This window comes from Dama dama, chromosome 33 (assembly GCF_033118175.1).
Source record: "Dama dama isolate Ldn47 chromosome 33, ASM3311817v1, whole genome shotgun sequence".
Taxonomy (NCBI): domain Eukaryota; kingdom Metazoa; phylum Chordata; class Mammalia; order Artiodactyla; family Cervidae; genus Dama; species Dama dama.
Window position 1 is genome coordinate 29,294,983 of NC_083713.1, and position 17,417 is coordinate 29,312,399.

The 17,417-nt window shown below is 34.3% G+C and overlaps 1 protein-coding gene across 1 annotated transcript in view; it reads right to left on the reverse strand.

Moving 5' to 3' along the window:
• Window positions 1–795: 795 nt before the first annotated feature.
• Window positions 796–17,417, reverse strand: part of UBR3 (ubiquitin protein ligase E3 component n-recognin 3) — a 190,776-nt gene continuing 174,154 nt past the window's right edge. The window contains exons 33-39 of the mRNA XM_061135459.1: window positions 15,933–16,057; window positions 9,661–9,768; window positions 9,405–9,530; window positions 6,423–6,602; window positions 4,252–4,461; window positions 3,498–3,637; window positions 796–3,188 (exon numbers count right to left, since the gene is read on the reverse strand). Coding sequence (XP_060991442.1) covers window positions 3,071–3,188; window positions 3,498–3,637; window positions 4,252–4,461; window positions 6,423–6,602; window positions 9,405–9,530; window positions 9,661–9,768; window positions 15,933–16,057 — 1,007 coding nt within the window. The 3' untranslated portion in view covers window positions 796–3,070. The remainder of the gene's footprint in view (window positions 3,189–3,497; window positions 3,638–4,251; window positions 4,462–6,422; window positions 6,603–9,404; window positions 9,531–9,660; window positions 9,769–15,932; window positions 16,058–17,417) is intronic.

Consider the following 17,417-nt stretch of genomic DNA (forward strand, 5'->3'; position numbering starts at 1 on the left):
GTATGGATGTGAGAGTTGGACTATGAAGAAAGCTGAACACCGAAGAATTGATGCTTTTGAACTGTGGTGTTGGAAAGGACTCTTGAAAGTCCCTTGGACTGCAAGCAGATCCAACCAGTCCATCCTAAAGGAGATCAGTCCTAAGTATTCATTGGAAGGACTGACGTTGAAGCTGAAACTCCAATATTTTGGCTACCTGATGCAAAGAACTGACTCACTGGAAAAGACCCTGATGTTGGGAAAGATTGAAGGCAGGAGAAGGGGATGACAGAGGAAGAGATGGTTGGATGGCATCACTGACTCAAGGACATGAGTTTGAGTAATCTCCAGGAGTTGGTGATGGACAGGGAGGCCTGGCATGTTGCAGTCAATGGGATCACAAATGTCGGACATGAGTGAATGACTAAACTGAACTAAAGCACTTTAGATTTCTAAAGTCTAGTTGGGGATGTTCAGGGAGCAACAGGGACCACAGCAGTGTTCTTCAGATCTGCACATCCATTTGCCTCTCCAAAAATCCATTTCCTCTCCTTTCACCCATTTCCTGCTTCTAAAAAAACATACAGCACTTAGCAAAGGCTTTATGTTAGTTATGAGACAAAGAAGGAACAGGAACTAGCCCTGTAAGTAAAAGGTTAATGGAAAAGCAAACCCTTTATATTAACTCCACCTTACCGCAACTATTAGCTATGTTATGCTTTGATCTTTTCATTTATGCTCACTCACATATATTATGGTCAATATCTTTGAAAAAATAAAAACATGTAAGAATAAGCATGTTAAGGACCCTTCACAAACCAAGTGACAGTAGGCTTTTATTAACATATCTTACAATGTTGATTATTCCTAGTCTTGTAATTTCTGCTTAATTATAAAGATTGATTTAGCTTCTACAGTAATGTACTGTATTTAAATGATGATTCATACAAGATATCACACCAGGACATTTTCTTGAATAATATACACACATCACTCTAACTTGGACCTGTTATTTTTAAAAGTGGGTTTATAAATGGGACTTATAAAAGTTATGGGGGAAAAATTAAAGTTCTAGTTTAGCAGCATGCATGTATGTAATTCAAGTACAATTTTCAACCAAGTGCTTTTTAAAATTTTACTGGTGACTAATTCACCAATATCAAAATAAACACTATCAAATACCCAAATTTTAATGTTAAGGCTAATATTTTCACTTCACAGCCATATGCACAACCATAAAACATTCCATTTTAAATATGTAGTAATCAAAGTCTGAATACATCACACCATGTATATATAGCATCAGAGTTTCAAACTGTAGAATTATCCAAGTTCATGAGTCCTGTAACAGTATTTACTAGAGATGTAAATTAGCATTTTGTTCTTCAACCACACTTACAAATGGTCTGGTATCCATAATGACCAATGCAAAAAATAAGACAGGCTGAACTTATGATACAGTATTTTAAAAAGTAGCAATGTGTTGGAAAGGACAGCTACTTAATTAAACAGAATCATTCTGGTCTTTCAGAAAGTTACCTTAATATTTTGGAAATGTATATAAAAATAGCAAGCTATTTCCATGTGTTTTATTGTAGGTCCATAGGTAATCATTTGATTTTTTGAACATATTTGAATATTTACTGTTCTATTTTAATGCAAGGCCATCATTTAAAGTCCATTTTTATATCCTGTAGTATCATGTCATTCAACAATTTTTAGAACACAGATCTGTGATTTTATTTTACCATTAGATGTTTTTTAGTTTATTTTTACACATAAAAATGTAATTTTATATAACAAGCCATGGAAGTCCAAAGTACCAGGAATTGCTTGATAGCACTATATATATTAAATAATCATCAAATTATTGAATCATTTGGAAGAAAAATTGTGGCAGCAATATATAACATGCTTTTCTGTAATCTTCCTTCTGTAAGTACAGAGTGGGTTTTAGCTCAATCATTTCCATTCTTACTGACTTAAAAATCCTACAAACATAAACTGCTTTTCACAGCAGCTTCAAATAAGAATGCAGGTGTAGAGTTCACTCATGAGGATCATCACCACTGAGCCGGTTTTTTTTTCCCTTTTAGGAATCCAAGCAGAAATAACAATGATTACACTGCACAAATACAATACAGATGAACCTCTTGAGCTGATAAGGAAAGTTCCAAAACTATGCTCCATTTGTGGGGAAGTCAGAGCTTTTTTCCAATCCAATCATTTAAACAAAAACTTGGTTGGTAATAAAAGGTGGACATGCACAGAATCAAAATCTGCCATGTGTATGTTCTTAAAACTTCTGATTTTATAATAAAATCTATTTGCTATTATCTCAAGTAATTTATCCAAGTGAAATGGCAAATTTTGATTTTTAGGGACTCCCCCAACCACACAAATGCCCCCCTAAAAGTACTGTATTATATTAACAGCAGCTATCTACTTATTTTACAACTATTTCAATTATTTACCTGGGGAGAATATTTATGAAATTCCTGAGAATGAATTAAGTTTTCAGCAAAGCCTTAAACTTTTAACAGGTTCCTCACAATAAGAAAAAATTGTAAAGTTCTACTATTAGACCAACTTTTACTATACAATATTTCACATAAATCATGTTTTACATTTTTTTCTAATTACATACAGCAAAAATCTCAAATCAACACAAGAATGGCAGAGGGAAAGGATGCATTATGTTTAGCAGATGCAAATTAAAACACAGATATAAAGAAGCAGTAAAACTTTAAATAAATCACATCCACTCTAAATATCAATGAAAAGCAGATATGCACTGTTGGGAGAATCATTTTAAAATGATTTTTTCAACAAGTTGTGCTTCTTATTAATTGTGGACTTAAACAAAAAAGGACCACTAAAGAATGGTTTAACTTGTTATGCTCTCCAGATACTTTAAAAAAAAATTATTATACCATTAATGTGATTACCAAGCACCTAATTTTGGAAAGGCTTTAAAATGTATGTTTTCTTTTTTTCCCTCAGCAAAAGCGTTAATCCCCCAAATTAAGTTAAAGCTTATTGTTGATAAATTCTTAATGAAAATGATATAATGAAATGCCAAGGTGGTAAGTCACAGCCCATTGTAATGTGGACCCCATCTTTTATTGATGTGATCAAAAGTATGAGAAATCCACTGTTGTTCAAGAACTTTGTATCTTTCTTTACAAATGTAGAGAGGCTTGCCTCGCCTAGAATGAAAAGAAAAAAAAACAGCATTAAAATAATATAATACAATGAAGCTTTCACACACGTTTTAAAAAATAGATTCTCTATGGCAAAAATCTCACCTAGGAAATTGGTTTATTTCATATTTCCTTAACATCATAATGGGGAAAATATCCCCCCACATAGAAACAACTCTAAATTAATGACTGCGAGAATTTCTTAATATAAAGAGTAATTATTATTATCAACACAATTACAAAGCCAGGAATGGCACATTATTCTTACTGGCCAAAGTTGAATAAAACACAAGGATATATCCATGAACATCTAACCTAAGATCTCGGTCTTCCTCTCCATGAGCATCCAAATAAACAGAACCCCAGAGGCAGAAGCGGTGGCCTCGAATGATGATAATCACTGATGCATTGATCAAAAGGAAAATCCCTGTTCCAGCACCACAGTTCTGAGAATGCTAAAAAATAAAAAAATGTGAATGAACTTGATAAGCAAATGGACTTCACAAGAAAAGAAAATGAATAATGCCTTAATTGTCTTCTTAAATAATAGAAACATTTAAATTTTTTAAAATAAGATTTCATCTAAGTTAAACTTATAGTCTCATTCTTAATCCTTTATTAACAATACATTAGGAAGAATTTGGATAAGGATTATCTAGGAACCCAATTAAGAGCTAACCTAAAACTAATTCAGAGGCTAGTGTCTATAACAGCATATCTAATGGTTGTTCCACTGCATAACATCCAAACATATATTCCATTAAAGGGCAGGAGAGGGGAGTAGGGAGAGGAACTGAAACTGCACTTATGAAAGGTTTTACTCGTAAAAAACCTTAGGTGGGTGTTATCGTTGCTGTTTTGTTTTTACCCTTCTACAGGATGTAAAACAACAACAAAATAAGATCCTTATATGCATCATGTATTTAACTCAAATAATAGTTAAATTTGAAGTTGGTTTGACCATATTTTTGTATGTAATACACACTGCATTGTATGTAATACACACCACATTTCCACGTGATATGAGATTTGAGCTTCCAGAAATTTTATACTATTTACTCTTGCTTACCAATACACATTCACAGTAACTTTGTTGCTTGCAGCAAAGTCCTTTCAGGCATACAAAAGTACCACAAACAAGGCAAACAGCAGGGTCTTTAGGAACCTTGGTGCAGACACTACAGGTTTTTCTGTGGTAGTACTGGAAAATGGTGTTATAATTTTCAGGCAACTGTAGAAGGTGTGGCAATTTCCATTTTGACTCTTGGATAAGCAATGCCTAAAACATTATTCAAAAATATTCATTAGTCCTATGTATTTAAGTTACTTATACAAAATATTTGTTTTTTAAAGGCTGTTTTCTCTTTTAAAGAAAATCTGTCTCCAAGAATGTGGCTTTTTTTTTAATTAACACTCTTGCCATTTCCATTTTACAAGAGACTAAAATAGTCCTTCAACAATTACCATTCTCTATTTTAATATATTCTATTTTAATTTAAATCCCTTTGTGGCACCAGTGGTAAAGAACCCGCCTGCCAATGCAGGAGACATAAAGAGACTCGGGTTTGATCCCTGGGTTGGAAAGATCCCCTGGAGAAGAGAAGTGAATGGCTACCTACTCCAGTATTCTTGCCTGGAGAATCCCACGGATAGAGGAACCTGGCAGGCTACAGTCCATGGGTCGCAAAGACTCAGACACAACTGAACAACTAACACTTTCACGCTTTTTCAATTACTACATGATGTAAATTTTAGATTAAGCACCCTAGAACATTTAAATTTCTTATTATTTTAAAAGAAAAATATGAAATATAATGAAGGATGCAAGGAAAATATATGCAGATGTATTTGTTTTTAAATATTCTTGATGTGTAATTTTAAACAGTTACACATCTTTCAAAACTAAGTTTTGGACCTTTCTTAGATACACAAAAGGACATTTGGTGGCTCAAATGGTAAAGAATCCGCCTGCAACACAGGAGACCCGAGTGTGATCAAACAATTCATTGGCTTTTTCTTTTGGGGAAGATCGTGGTTATAATTTACATTTCTATTTCAGTACTTTATAATCTGGAGTTTCCTTTCTAGAAGATGAAAAATCTTACACCTCAAGCTGTTAAGAGCTTTTATATCTGTCAGTGCTAGGACTACAATTCTTTTCATAAATTTTGTCAGGAAGTATGAAAAAAAATAACAAATCGGTTAAATTTCCCTAAAGGGTATTTTGTTCATTTTTTTTGTAGTTATATAAAAATACTGGAAATAGCATTTATCTTTTTTTTCTAAATGCTACTTCCTTAACACTTAAAACAGATACAATGTAGTATGAATCTATATTTTAAGAAACTGTATAGAGGTTGGCAATTCACCTGGTGATCTTCTCACGGTACTGACAGCCATAATACATCTTAATCAATGTAATAACCAAATATCCAGCTTGGTGTTTATCAGTAAGTTCATGGAAAAGTGGCCATGGAAGCAAGGATAAGGACAATATATGTGCTTACAATATGCTATTTGCCATACACAGTGCCCAACTCTTGACTACAAAGACTGCATATTCTGTAATGAGTTGATTAAATATACAACCCTTCCATCAGGGGAAAGAACAGCAATTTGTCCTCACTGACCTTGACACTTACCTAGATTAGGTTGTAAATTGCCCAGGAGCATACACCACATGGTCTAGTCTAGTCAAAGAATTTTCTTCATACAGAAAGAGTAAGGCAAGAAGTGGATGTCTATGAATTAATTGATCTTAACTGGTAGTCAATCATCTGAAAAACTCATTGGTCTTTTAAATAATCTACTTTGCTGATGAATTTTTAGATGGTACCAACTAAAAGAAAACACCTGTAGAATGAGGTATATGGTCCTAAAGAATGAGGTATATGAGCTAAACAAGCACCAACCAGTACACAGGGTGATTGCTCCCTTATGGATGGAATGCACAAATTTGGGAACCAGGGGGTGATATCTCTCATAATTAGACCTAAGATTTTGCTGTTTAATTTCTGTTTAATCCCTGATATTCTGGATTCTTCTGTGGTTTTAGTACTATCATAAGGAAGCCGTGTACTATCCTCCATCAAGGGACATCTTAACAGTTCTACTGAATTAAGAACTAAATGTCTTTGACCATTCTAGGTTCCCTAGACCATTAGGAAGTCTGAATTAAGTATTCTCTTACCTATTAGCATGTCACCACTATAGCAAGTGAGTGTTACTTTTTTTACATACCTTTCCTTGTTCAGCATGTCTTTCAGTAAATGAATTTATCTCAAAACACCACTGAGATATAATGTCAAATGCTGGAACTGGCCAATCCAGACAGGAGGCACTGATGAATGGATGTTCTGTTTGGTAGAATGTTGGCAGAAGTCCCAGGCAGCTGGAAAGAACTGAAAATTCTTCTTCTTCCTTTTAGATATAAAACAGAAAATTCTCAAGACATTTCTCATGAACATTTCCCACTACAGATACTTTAAGTGTCATTCCAATTACTTTTGGATAGTATGAAAACTTTCTTAACTGATTCAACTAAATAAAGGGAGTAAGAGGAGCAAAGAAACAAAAAGGTTCCAAGATGTTATATCCAATATTCCCATAATATTTCTCTTTGAAATTTAACTCTTAAGTACCATAGCATCTACTTCATTTATGCATTTCCATATTTTAAAAATAGCACTGTCAGTTATCTATAGACTATCTGATAGTCTATAGAATCTAGTTACACTAGGAAGTCAAATGTTAATATGGAGCAAAAGGACAGTGACTTTTGGTTAAAAAGACATAGACTGTCAGTGCGGATAAAGAAGAATAGTGAAAACATGGAATTCACAATAGTAAATAGTGTAAACTGCAGTCTCTGAAGGAATTTGCAGTCTTGGTCTCAGGCCCCCTGGTCAGTCATGCTCTTTCACATAGTTGTATTCCTAGCCCTGGTGCCTTTATTCCTAGGCTTCTTTATCTGAGGCCTTGGGCAGGGGACACTTTGACATTTCTGCCAAGGCCACCTTATGAAGGGAAAAAGGTGAAACCCTGAAGAAACGTTTTGCCATTCTGACTCAGTACCCAGCACTTTTCCACTCCTGTCCCGACCCCCTCACCCCCTCTCCACCTCAGAATTCATAATACTGAAACAGCCTTCTGTTTGAGACTCCCTTAACGTCTGTGCTGATCCATTTGACCCTCAACTGGTACACCACTTCATTCTATGAGGTGATGAAATGAGGAATCAGCATTTCCCCTGGTTTTAGCCTCTTGCTTATACTATCATGGTAAGTGATTTAAAGGCTTAACTCTTTCATCTGTGGCTTGCAGCTTTAATCAACCAGTCCAGTACCGAGCAACTCAGTTCTCTCTCTCCCAGCTTAGCTGAGCTCCTAACATTTACATGTATCCATCTTATTGATCTTTGCAAAGAACCAGATTTTGAACTCATTGATGGTCTACGGCCATTATCACCCTGAACGCACCCCATCTTGTCTGAACTCATTGATTTTCTCTGTTTCACTACTATGTCATTGATTTCTGCTCTGATTTTTCTAATTTTTTAAAACTTGCTTTGGATTTAATTTGCTCTATTTCTTTTTTTCATAAAGTAAAAATTTAGATAAATGATTTTAGACCTTTCTTCTTTTCAAATATAAGCATCTGAAGCTGTATTTTTCCAAGAAATATTTTAGTGGCATTTCACATTTTTGCTACGCTGTGTTTTCATTTTCACTCAGTTTAAATGTTCTCTGGTATCCATGTGATTTCTACTTTGATACTTAAGTTATTTAGAACTATACTACTTAATTTTCACATACTTGGAGATTTGTATATTTCTTTCTGTTATTGATTTTCTAATTTAATTCTGTGTAATAAGAAAATTGTTTTGTGATTTCAATTCTTTTAAATTTATTGTTACTTGCTTTATGGCTTGGCATATGGTATATTCTACTAAATGGGCCACATGCATTTTTAAAAATATGCATTCTGTTATTACTGTCTGGTGAAGTATCCTATAGATGTCAGTTATATCAAGTTGAATAATAGTATGGTTCAAGTATCATTTATACCAGTTGATTTTCTGTCTATTTGTTACTGATTACTAAGAAAGAACACTGAAGTTTGCAGCTATAATTGTGGATTGTCTATTTCTTCTTTCAATTCTGTCAATTTTTATGTAATTTGGGGTTCTGTTGTTTCATGCATATATATTTATAACCGTTATATCTTTCTGCCCTATTGATTAAAAAAAAACAATGAATTCAAACTATTTAATGGAATGGTCAATTATTTAAGAGAGAAGGAATAATCAACGGCTTAATTCTGATATACTGCATGCAGGCTTCAAAGACCATAAATATGGTAAGTGACTTAACTCTCACAGAAAATTCCCTGAAAATGAATGACAAATAATGACAGGGTCATAATCCCTATAAACACAGCTTGATTTACTTACCTTCTGGTTTTCTACTTTCTTTTGCACTTTCTTGCCTGCTCACACTGACCCACAGTTTTATAAAATAAATTAAATCAGTGATCATTCATTCAAGTTTTAACTGGCTACAAACTGAGTATTTTTAAATTCTAAAATTACATAAATGCCATCAGATCTTAAAACAACCAGCTTGTTGGTCAACATAATACCCTTTAAAAAGGATACTAAAAGCAAGTGATGATTAGTGATAAATATATCAATATGAAAAACATATCAATATGAATACTATCTTTTGTTCACATACTAGGGATTTATTATCACAGATCTAATAAGAAACTCCTCTAACATAAAATCTTAGCAACATTACCATAAAAATGGGTGGATATTAACAAATAAACAAGTAACGATAATAGTAAATATTCTAAATATTTACTTCTTTGCATTGGAGTAACATATTCTTGTATGGGGGATTTCCTTGGTGGCTTAGATAGTACAGAATCTGCCTGCAATGCAAGAGACCCGGGTTTGATCCCTGAGTGGGGATGATCCCCTGGAAAAGGGAATGGTTACCCACTATAGTATCCTTGACTGGAGAATTCCACGGATAGAGGAGCCTGGCAGACTACAGTTCACGGGGTCACAAAGAGTCAGACACGACTGAACAACCTAACGCTTTCACCTTCATCTTTGTACGGCAGTTCTGGATATTGATATAAGCATAATACTGTATATTTTTAAAAATTAGTTAATTGTTTATAAAAAAGGTTCCCTACTCTCTACCCAACTTATACCTGGCAGCTAGGTAAATCTTCCCCAAAAAGGTGGTGCTGAAGAAGGCTGGTGATTCTGAGAAAAGGTAAGCAGAAGTCCTGTAAGTATTTTTCCATGGATTCAGGAGACCAAGCAACAGGGATAATCTAAAGTTAAAAAAGAAAATCAGAACAATTCATTCTATTAATGTAATAGACATAGCTTAAAAAGTCATGTTCATAATGTCAAGAAAATCTAAATTTTTAAATAACCACTACATCTGGTCTTAGAGCATACCGTTGCACATTCCTGAGTTCCTTCTTCATGGTATAACTTTCCTTTAGACAGTTCACTTATCACAAAGCTCAATAACACTTCATAAGACTTTTCTGCATCACAAGTATTCTGGAAAAATTAAAAAGTAATTTCATTAGTCACTGAAAATTACAAAAACATTTACACTGGAAAGAATACTTTTTAATGACTGTAATCATGACTATATTACTTTTCAAGCATGTAAAGTTCACTTTCTCAAAATCTGTGTAAAACAGCACATCTCTGGACTCACAATGAAATCAGGTAGGGGATTAAAGCTATTCCAATACTTCCTTGGAATACAAGTTACATAGTACATGTGTAAATGAACATATCTAAGTCATATCTTTTGTCCCAGTAATTCTCACTCCTGGAAATTCTTTCCTAAGGAAATAATCTCAAAAGAAAACAATAACTTTATGCCCATGACAATCACCAGAATATTGTAACAGTGGAAAATTAGAAATGACCAACAAAAGGAAGCAGTTACCTAAATGATGACATATCAGACTATTTTATAGGCAGCAAATATAACAAATTTGAGCTACATAAAAAAGTGTTTATGGTGTGATATGAAAAAAGCTAACAAAAGTATATATACAATCGTTATAATGATACAAGTCATATATACACAAAATATAATATGGACCGCAAATATTTTTCTTTTACAAGTTCTCTCAAATTCCTCAAATAGAACTTGTTAAAACAATTTAATATAAAAATAAACAGGACCATATGTTTATTACAAAATTACAGATAACATTAAATAACAGTCTACAAATTCAATAAGCTTAACGGCTATACTTTTTATAAGAAAGGAAAAATAATGGCTATTAATAAATTTAAGTTTATTTCAATAATGCTTTTCACATAAAGAAATGTACTTTTTACATTCACTGAAGTATTAAAAGTAGTTGCAAATTACTGTAAAGTATAAATTACAATAAAAGTAATAACTTGGTTGTGATGTTGTTTATTCTGTTCATTAACTACATTTTTAAGATAGTAAAATACAAGAACTGAGCAAGCACTGTGGGATATAAGTTTATCCTGGATTTTTAAGGCACTGATAGGACCACAGAATTTATCATTTGACGATACATCCTTTCTTACATGTTACTGTGCTCTCTTCAACTAGACTGTAAATTCCAAAATGTCACAAACTATGCTTTATATCTTCTATGTCTCCTTTTACATAACAAAAATCTGAGTAATAAACACTTGCTGGCTAAGTGACAGGATTTATTTTGGTAGTGGAGGTTTTGACCTTGCAACTTGACTGGATGTCTCTCTTTTTATAGTCAATTATTTGCGTTATCTTTAATTACCCCTCTGCTTTCTGCCATATTGCAGCCATGTAGTATTATCACGTCTTGATAAACTATAAAAGTCTCTGACGCAGCAACTGCTATCCTGATATTATGTGACCCACTTCACCCTTGCCTAATCGATCAACAGGATTATTGATCACTTACCAAATATGTGATTTGTAGTTTACATATAATTTGCAAGAATCCATATCCCACTGGATATCAAAACAGCAACATATTATATTATGTTTTCAGAATTAATTTAATAAGAATAGCTCTTGAATAAGCAACTCAAAAGAAAATATTACCACAATTTTGCATTTTGTTAATCAATGTGACATATTTAAAGTTGTAAATATATACAAGACAGCCTAAAAATCTAATTCAAAACACACTCCTTTGAGTAAAAGATTTATAGAGCCTAACAACAGAAACGTATTTCAAGTAAAACACTTTCCTACTTAGGGGGAAAATATTCCCCCCAATGATACTCATATCACCCATGCAAGTTATTGAGCAATAACTAGCTTTTAAATTATTATCAAAATCATTTTAAATATTTTTTTTTACAAATAAGAAATACTATATCAGATCAGAAAGTCAAATATAATGTAGTAGTCACGGTTTTGTATTGAGAACTCTCTCACCAGAAGAGTATTAGGTAAGAAAATAACTTTATTTCATGCATAAGAAGTCTTAAGAAATCATATTTTACATCAGCAATATCTGAATAAAGCAAAGAGTAGGTTCTTTGGTAAAGCTAAGAAGATAAGCTTTAAGAAGTAAAGCTTTAATTTTTTTAAGAAGAAGTAAAGCTTAAGAAGAGGATTTCTGAGACCATGGATGAAAGACCTAGGATCATGATCAGAAGAATCCCAATCAGAAGAATCCTGTGGGAGAAGTAGCAAATGTATGTGAATTAAATAAAGAAAAGAATTTAAGGGTTGAGAGATGCAACAGATGCTTTGCTGGGTAGATGCTTTGTCTAAATTATAGTGCTTCTTAACTTTTGGGGGTGACAGGCCCTTTGAATATATGCTAGATGCTATGGTCCTAAGCCTAAAAGCAAATCAAGGGAAAGAAGCCCAGACTTAAGAAATTCTGGTATAAATACTCTTGACAGAAATTCCACTAACCAAAACAATACAATTTATACTGATTGTAATAATGATTTTTTCCCCAACTAAACCTCATTATCGAATTAACTCTAAAATCTCTTTGAAAAACACACAGCAGCTATGTATTTTATTTACCATATTAGGTCTGTTTTTCATTGGAATTATCAAACCTGAAGATAAGAAATTACAGGGATGAAATGAATAAATGAGATTCAATGAAGAAAGAAAAGAAGGAAGAGACTAAAAGAGGAAATAAGAGCTAAGAAAAAAAGGAAATTTTTTAAAGGAGGAATGAACAATACAAAATAATTACAGAAATCACAGTGATATCTCATTATTCATAAATATTATTGCTGCTATAATTTACAATCCTGTATATCTAAATGCTTAGATCTATGATAGAAAAAGCCAGTCATGTGGCAAACCAACCTATGGAATATTGCAATTTTTTGTTTTCATTCACTAAAGAAATTTATATGGCTATAAATTTCTAATTTATGTTCTGATAAGGATCTGCTCCATATTAAATGTTTTATTAAGCATTTTTAAAAACAGCTAACAATGATCAAATTGAGAAAGAGAACTGACAGAACAGTTACCTAAATTACTTCATGTTCCTTCCATCATAGATTTACAATTGTCTAATTTTCTGTCAGTAGGTCTCATTTTCGGAGAAGGCAATGGCACCCCACTCTAGTACTCTTGCCTGGAAAATCCCATGGACAGAGGAGCCTGGTAGGCTGCAGTCCACAGGGTCGCTAAGAGTCAGACACAACTGAGCGACTTCATTCACTTTTCACTTTCATGCATTGGAGAAGGAAATGGCAACCCACTCCAGTGTTCTTGCCTGGAGAATCCCAGGGACGGGGGAGCCTGGTGGGCTGTCATCTATGGGGTCGTACAGAGTCAGACACAACTGAAGAGACTTAGCAGCAGCATCAGGTCTCATTTTAGAGAAAAGATGAACAGATTTAGAACCAAATTCTATCAGAAAATGTTTACATTTATACTTTTTCATGATTAGAAAACTTACTGAAAAAAATTTAAACAATGGCACAGCATAGAAACCTGTTATACCTGATTTGAATATAAATAATCCAAAATATCAGATTAGAGTACATTTAGGGAAACAAAAATATTTAGAAGAAAGAAAGAATTGCAGGAGCAAAATTAACCAAGAATCAACTAGAAGCAAGAAGGAAAAACCACTGAAGGACAAGACAAAAACTCATTTTGTTATTTAGGAATTTTTAAAAGAATTTTAGAAATAGAGGGGCCCTTATATATCATAAACTTCTTTACCTATGAGAAAGTTGAGGTTCTGAGAGTTTTTATGTCTTGAACAAAAAAGTAGTATCTCTATTCAGTGGCAGAAGCTTAGCCTAGTACTCAGGTTCAATGTCCAAAAAACAGTATTTCTAAGTTAAGATATAACAAACTTCGTGATGATACTACAGTAAATTTCTGGACACATCATCATGATTTGGGAAGACTAGTGATAAAAGAGAAGGTTATACTGAATACATTTCATGTATCTATAACTGGTTTTCTCTTCTTTAATACAAGTAGATATGATTTTAACAGAAACTTTTCAATGAGATTTAAAACTTCTCTAAGAGTCTATAAACCAATTAAAAATACTTTAAAAAAAAAAGTCTACAGACCAAAGAAAAGTTTCAATTTTCACTACACTTATTATTTCTTCCTGCCAACTTTCCCAAATAAACAAGGAAGTAGGTCACAAGAGTGAGACACAGCTTAGCAACTGAGCATGCATTCTTCTTATTTTACCTGTGTTTAAGTCAAACTACTCACTCAGTTTTTTGGTTCAACAGGACACATCTCATTTGTCTTCAAGCCATTGAAAATACTTACATTTAACTAAACTTGCACAATTTTTCTAAATTGTTCACATAATTTTTAAACATGGGGAAAAAGTAGTTTTTAAAAAGGTATAACTCCAGGGGAGGGATTCCCAAAGAAAGGCAATGCCAAAGAATGCTCAAACTACTGCACAACTGTATTCATCTCACACACTAGTAAACTAATGCTCAAAATTCCTCAAGCCAGGCTTCAACAGTACGTGAACCATGAACTTCCAGATATTCAAGCTGGATTTAGAAAAGGCAAAGGAGCCAGAGATCAAATTGCCAACATCCGTTGGATCATCGAAAAAGCGAGAGTTCCAGAAAAACATCTACTTCTGTTTTATTGATTATGCCAAAGCCTCTGACTGTGTGGATCACAACAAACTGTGGAAATTCTTAAAGGGATGGGAATACCAGATCACCTGCCCTGCCTCCTGAGAAATCTGTATGCAGGTCAGGAAGCAATGGTTAGAACTGGACATGGAACAACAGACTGGTTCCAAATTGGGAAAGGAGTACATCAAGGCTTTATATTGTCACCCTGCTTATTTAACTTATATGCAGAGTACATCATGAGAAATGCTGGGTTGGATGTAGCACAAGCTGGAATCAAGACTGCCAAGAGAAATATCAATAACCTCAGATATGCAGATGACAACACCCTTATGGCAGAAAGCAAAGAAGAACTAAAAAGCCTCTTGATGAAAGTGAAAGAGGGGAATGAAAAAGTTGGCTTAAAGCTCAACACTCAGAAAATGAAGATCATGGCATCTGGTCACATCACTTCATGGCAAATAGATGGGGAAACAGTGGAAACAGTAAGAGACTTTTTGGGGGGCTCCAAAATGATTGCAGATGCTGACTGCAGCCAAGAAATTAAAAGACGCCTGCTCCTTGGAATAAAAGTTATGACCAACCTAGACAGCATATTAAAAAGCAGAGACATTACTTTGCCAACAAAGGTCTGTCTAGTCAAAGCTATGGTTTTTCTAGTAGTCATGTATGTATGTGAGAGTTGAACTATAAAGAAAGCTGAGTGCCAAAGAATCGATGCTTTTGAACTGTAGTGTTGGAGAAGACTCTTGAGAGTCCTTGGACTGCAAGCAGATCCAACCAGTCCATCCTAAAGGAAATCAGTCCTGAATATTCATTGGAAGGACTGATGCTGAAGCTGAAACTGAAACTCCAATATTTTGGCTACCTGATGCGAAGAACTGACTCATTGGTAAAGACCCTGATGCTGGGAAAGATTGAAGCCAGGAGGAGAAGGGGATGCCAGAGGATGAGATGGTTGGATGGCATCGCCGACTTAATGGACATGAGTTTGAGTAAACTCCGGGAGTTGGAGATAGACAGGGAGGCTTGGCGTGCTGCAATCCATGGGGTTGCAAAGAGTAGGACACGACTGAGCGAGTGAACTTAACTGAACTCCAGGAGATATTCCCAACCCAAGGATAGAACTTGCATCTACTGTGTCTCCTGCAGTGCAGGTGGATTCTTTACCCTCTGAGCCAGAGAGGAAGCCCCAAGAAAAGGGAAAGATTTTTAAATCTAGAAGTAGTGAATCAAAAGTGATCTTTGGATTGTGACTGGGGATGAGGCAAGGAGAAGAATAGATGACAGAGAAGTAAAACAGGTAAGCCTACATATATTTTATTACTTGCCAACTGTGATGATGTAAGTTTTAAAGCTTCTGTAAGTTTAACGCTGGCAGCAAAAGCAAAACAAAACTATCCAGATACAAAAAGGGAAAGGCCAAGGTTTACAGACAGATAAAAAAGACCTCACCGTGCAAGGAAAACATTTTTAACATTTTTAGCCTGATGGTGCTCCATTTCCAATTAAAATACTGTTAATAACTCACTTTGCCTTTCAAACACCTAATCTCATTCACTCATACCACCAATTTAAATGAGTTTACCAAACTACTAAATGATAAATTCAGACAAGACACTAACCTTTTTGAGGGCTCCTGTGTGTTTCCAGGCTGACCTATCTTCCTCATTGCATTTAACTGAAAGTGCCACAAGACCCTGTGTATACAGTAGGGTGAAAAGCACCTTCACAATGCAGGTGAAGTGGTCTATGAGAGAAAGAGAAGATCATTATTTCTTTGAAATCTAGACATCTTATACTCAAGATAACCTCACAAATACATGCCTTTCCTTGCATGTGTAACTGGCTGTTGTTCAACAATAAAATGTATTAAATTTGTGACCCAGTAGACCTGAAATTATGGAATCAAATTTCCTTTATTCATCTACATAATATACAAATAAGAGGCTTTTAGCACAGTGGGAAGTATGCTCTGTTTCAACCTCAGAATAATGCTGTAATCTTGGCCAATCTCCTCACTGCACACTGTGTGCTTAATAACCAGGTCTGGGAGTCTGAGTGTCTAAAACCAACAATTTACCTGCTTCCAATATCTTATGAAGAATAGTACAATACAGAACTTCTAAAGTAAAAAAGAAAAGAAAAAAATCCCAATATTTTAAGTACTCTGAATTTTAAAATAATGAAAACTGTTATTAATGCAAAAATAGTAGTAACAATATGTAAAATGCCTGGCACACATTAGGTACTTAAAAAAATGATAGCTTAACCATCATTATTAACATGAATATACACCAAATAACCCACAAAATTTCTTCAAATGTCTCCTTTCAATCTTCATAACAGTCTCAGCTGGACAACTGAACTTCAAAAGATGTGCTTGTAATAACAAAACTAATAATCACTTACATCTGAACTTGAATCCATACAGATTCTTCAGTTTTCCTTCTATTATATCATGCTACTCCCCTAGGAAACGGCTACTACCACTTAATCAGTTGTTAAATTAAGAAATTTGTAGACATCCTTGATACTTTCCTATGTCTTTCTCCCCACAGTAAAACAATCACCAAATCCCATGAATTTTTTAAAAATATCTTTCAAATGTGTTCCAACACCGTGGACCATGCTTCCATCATTTCTTGTCCAAACCTATTAATTTCAGCCTGAACAGTTGTGTCAGGGTTTCCTAAGACCCCTTCCAGGCTTGATGATTCACTAGGAAGACTCACAAGATGCAGCAGATAGTCTTATGATTTATCACAGCAAAAATTTCAAAGGAAAAGAAAAAGGCATATTGAGTGAAGTTCAGAGGAAACTTTCAAGAGTCCTCTCCCTGCAGAGTCACACAGGATGTGTCCATCAATGTGTTGTGACAGTATGTCTGAAATATAAACCAGCGAATTCATTAAGAGGCTCTGCCCAAGATTTTTATTGGGAGCAGATCACACAGATGTACCTACGGCCTGGCACATACCTCCCAGGAAGAAAACAAGTACATTCATTATAAACTACACTGTCTGTACAGTTTGGGCATAGAGAGCCAGTTTTATCAGTGGGATGATGGAAACCTTCCTGAAATCAAAGATCCCAGATACCAGTCAAGG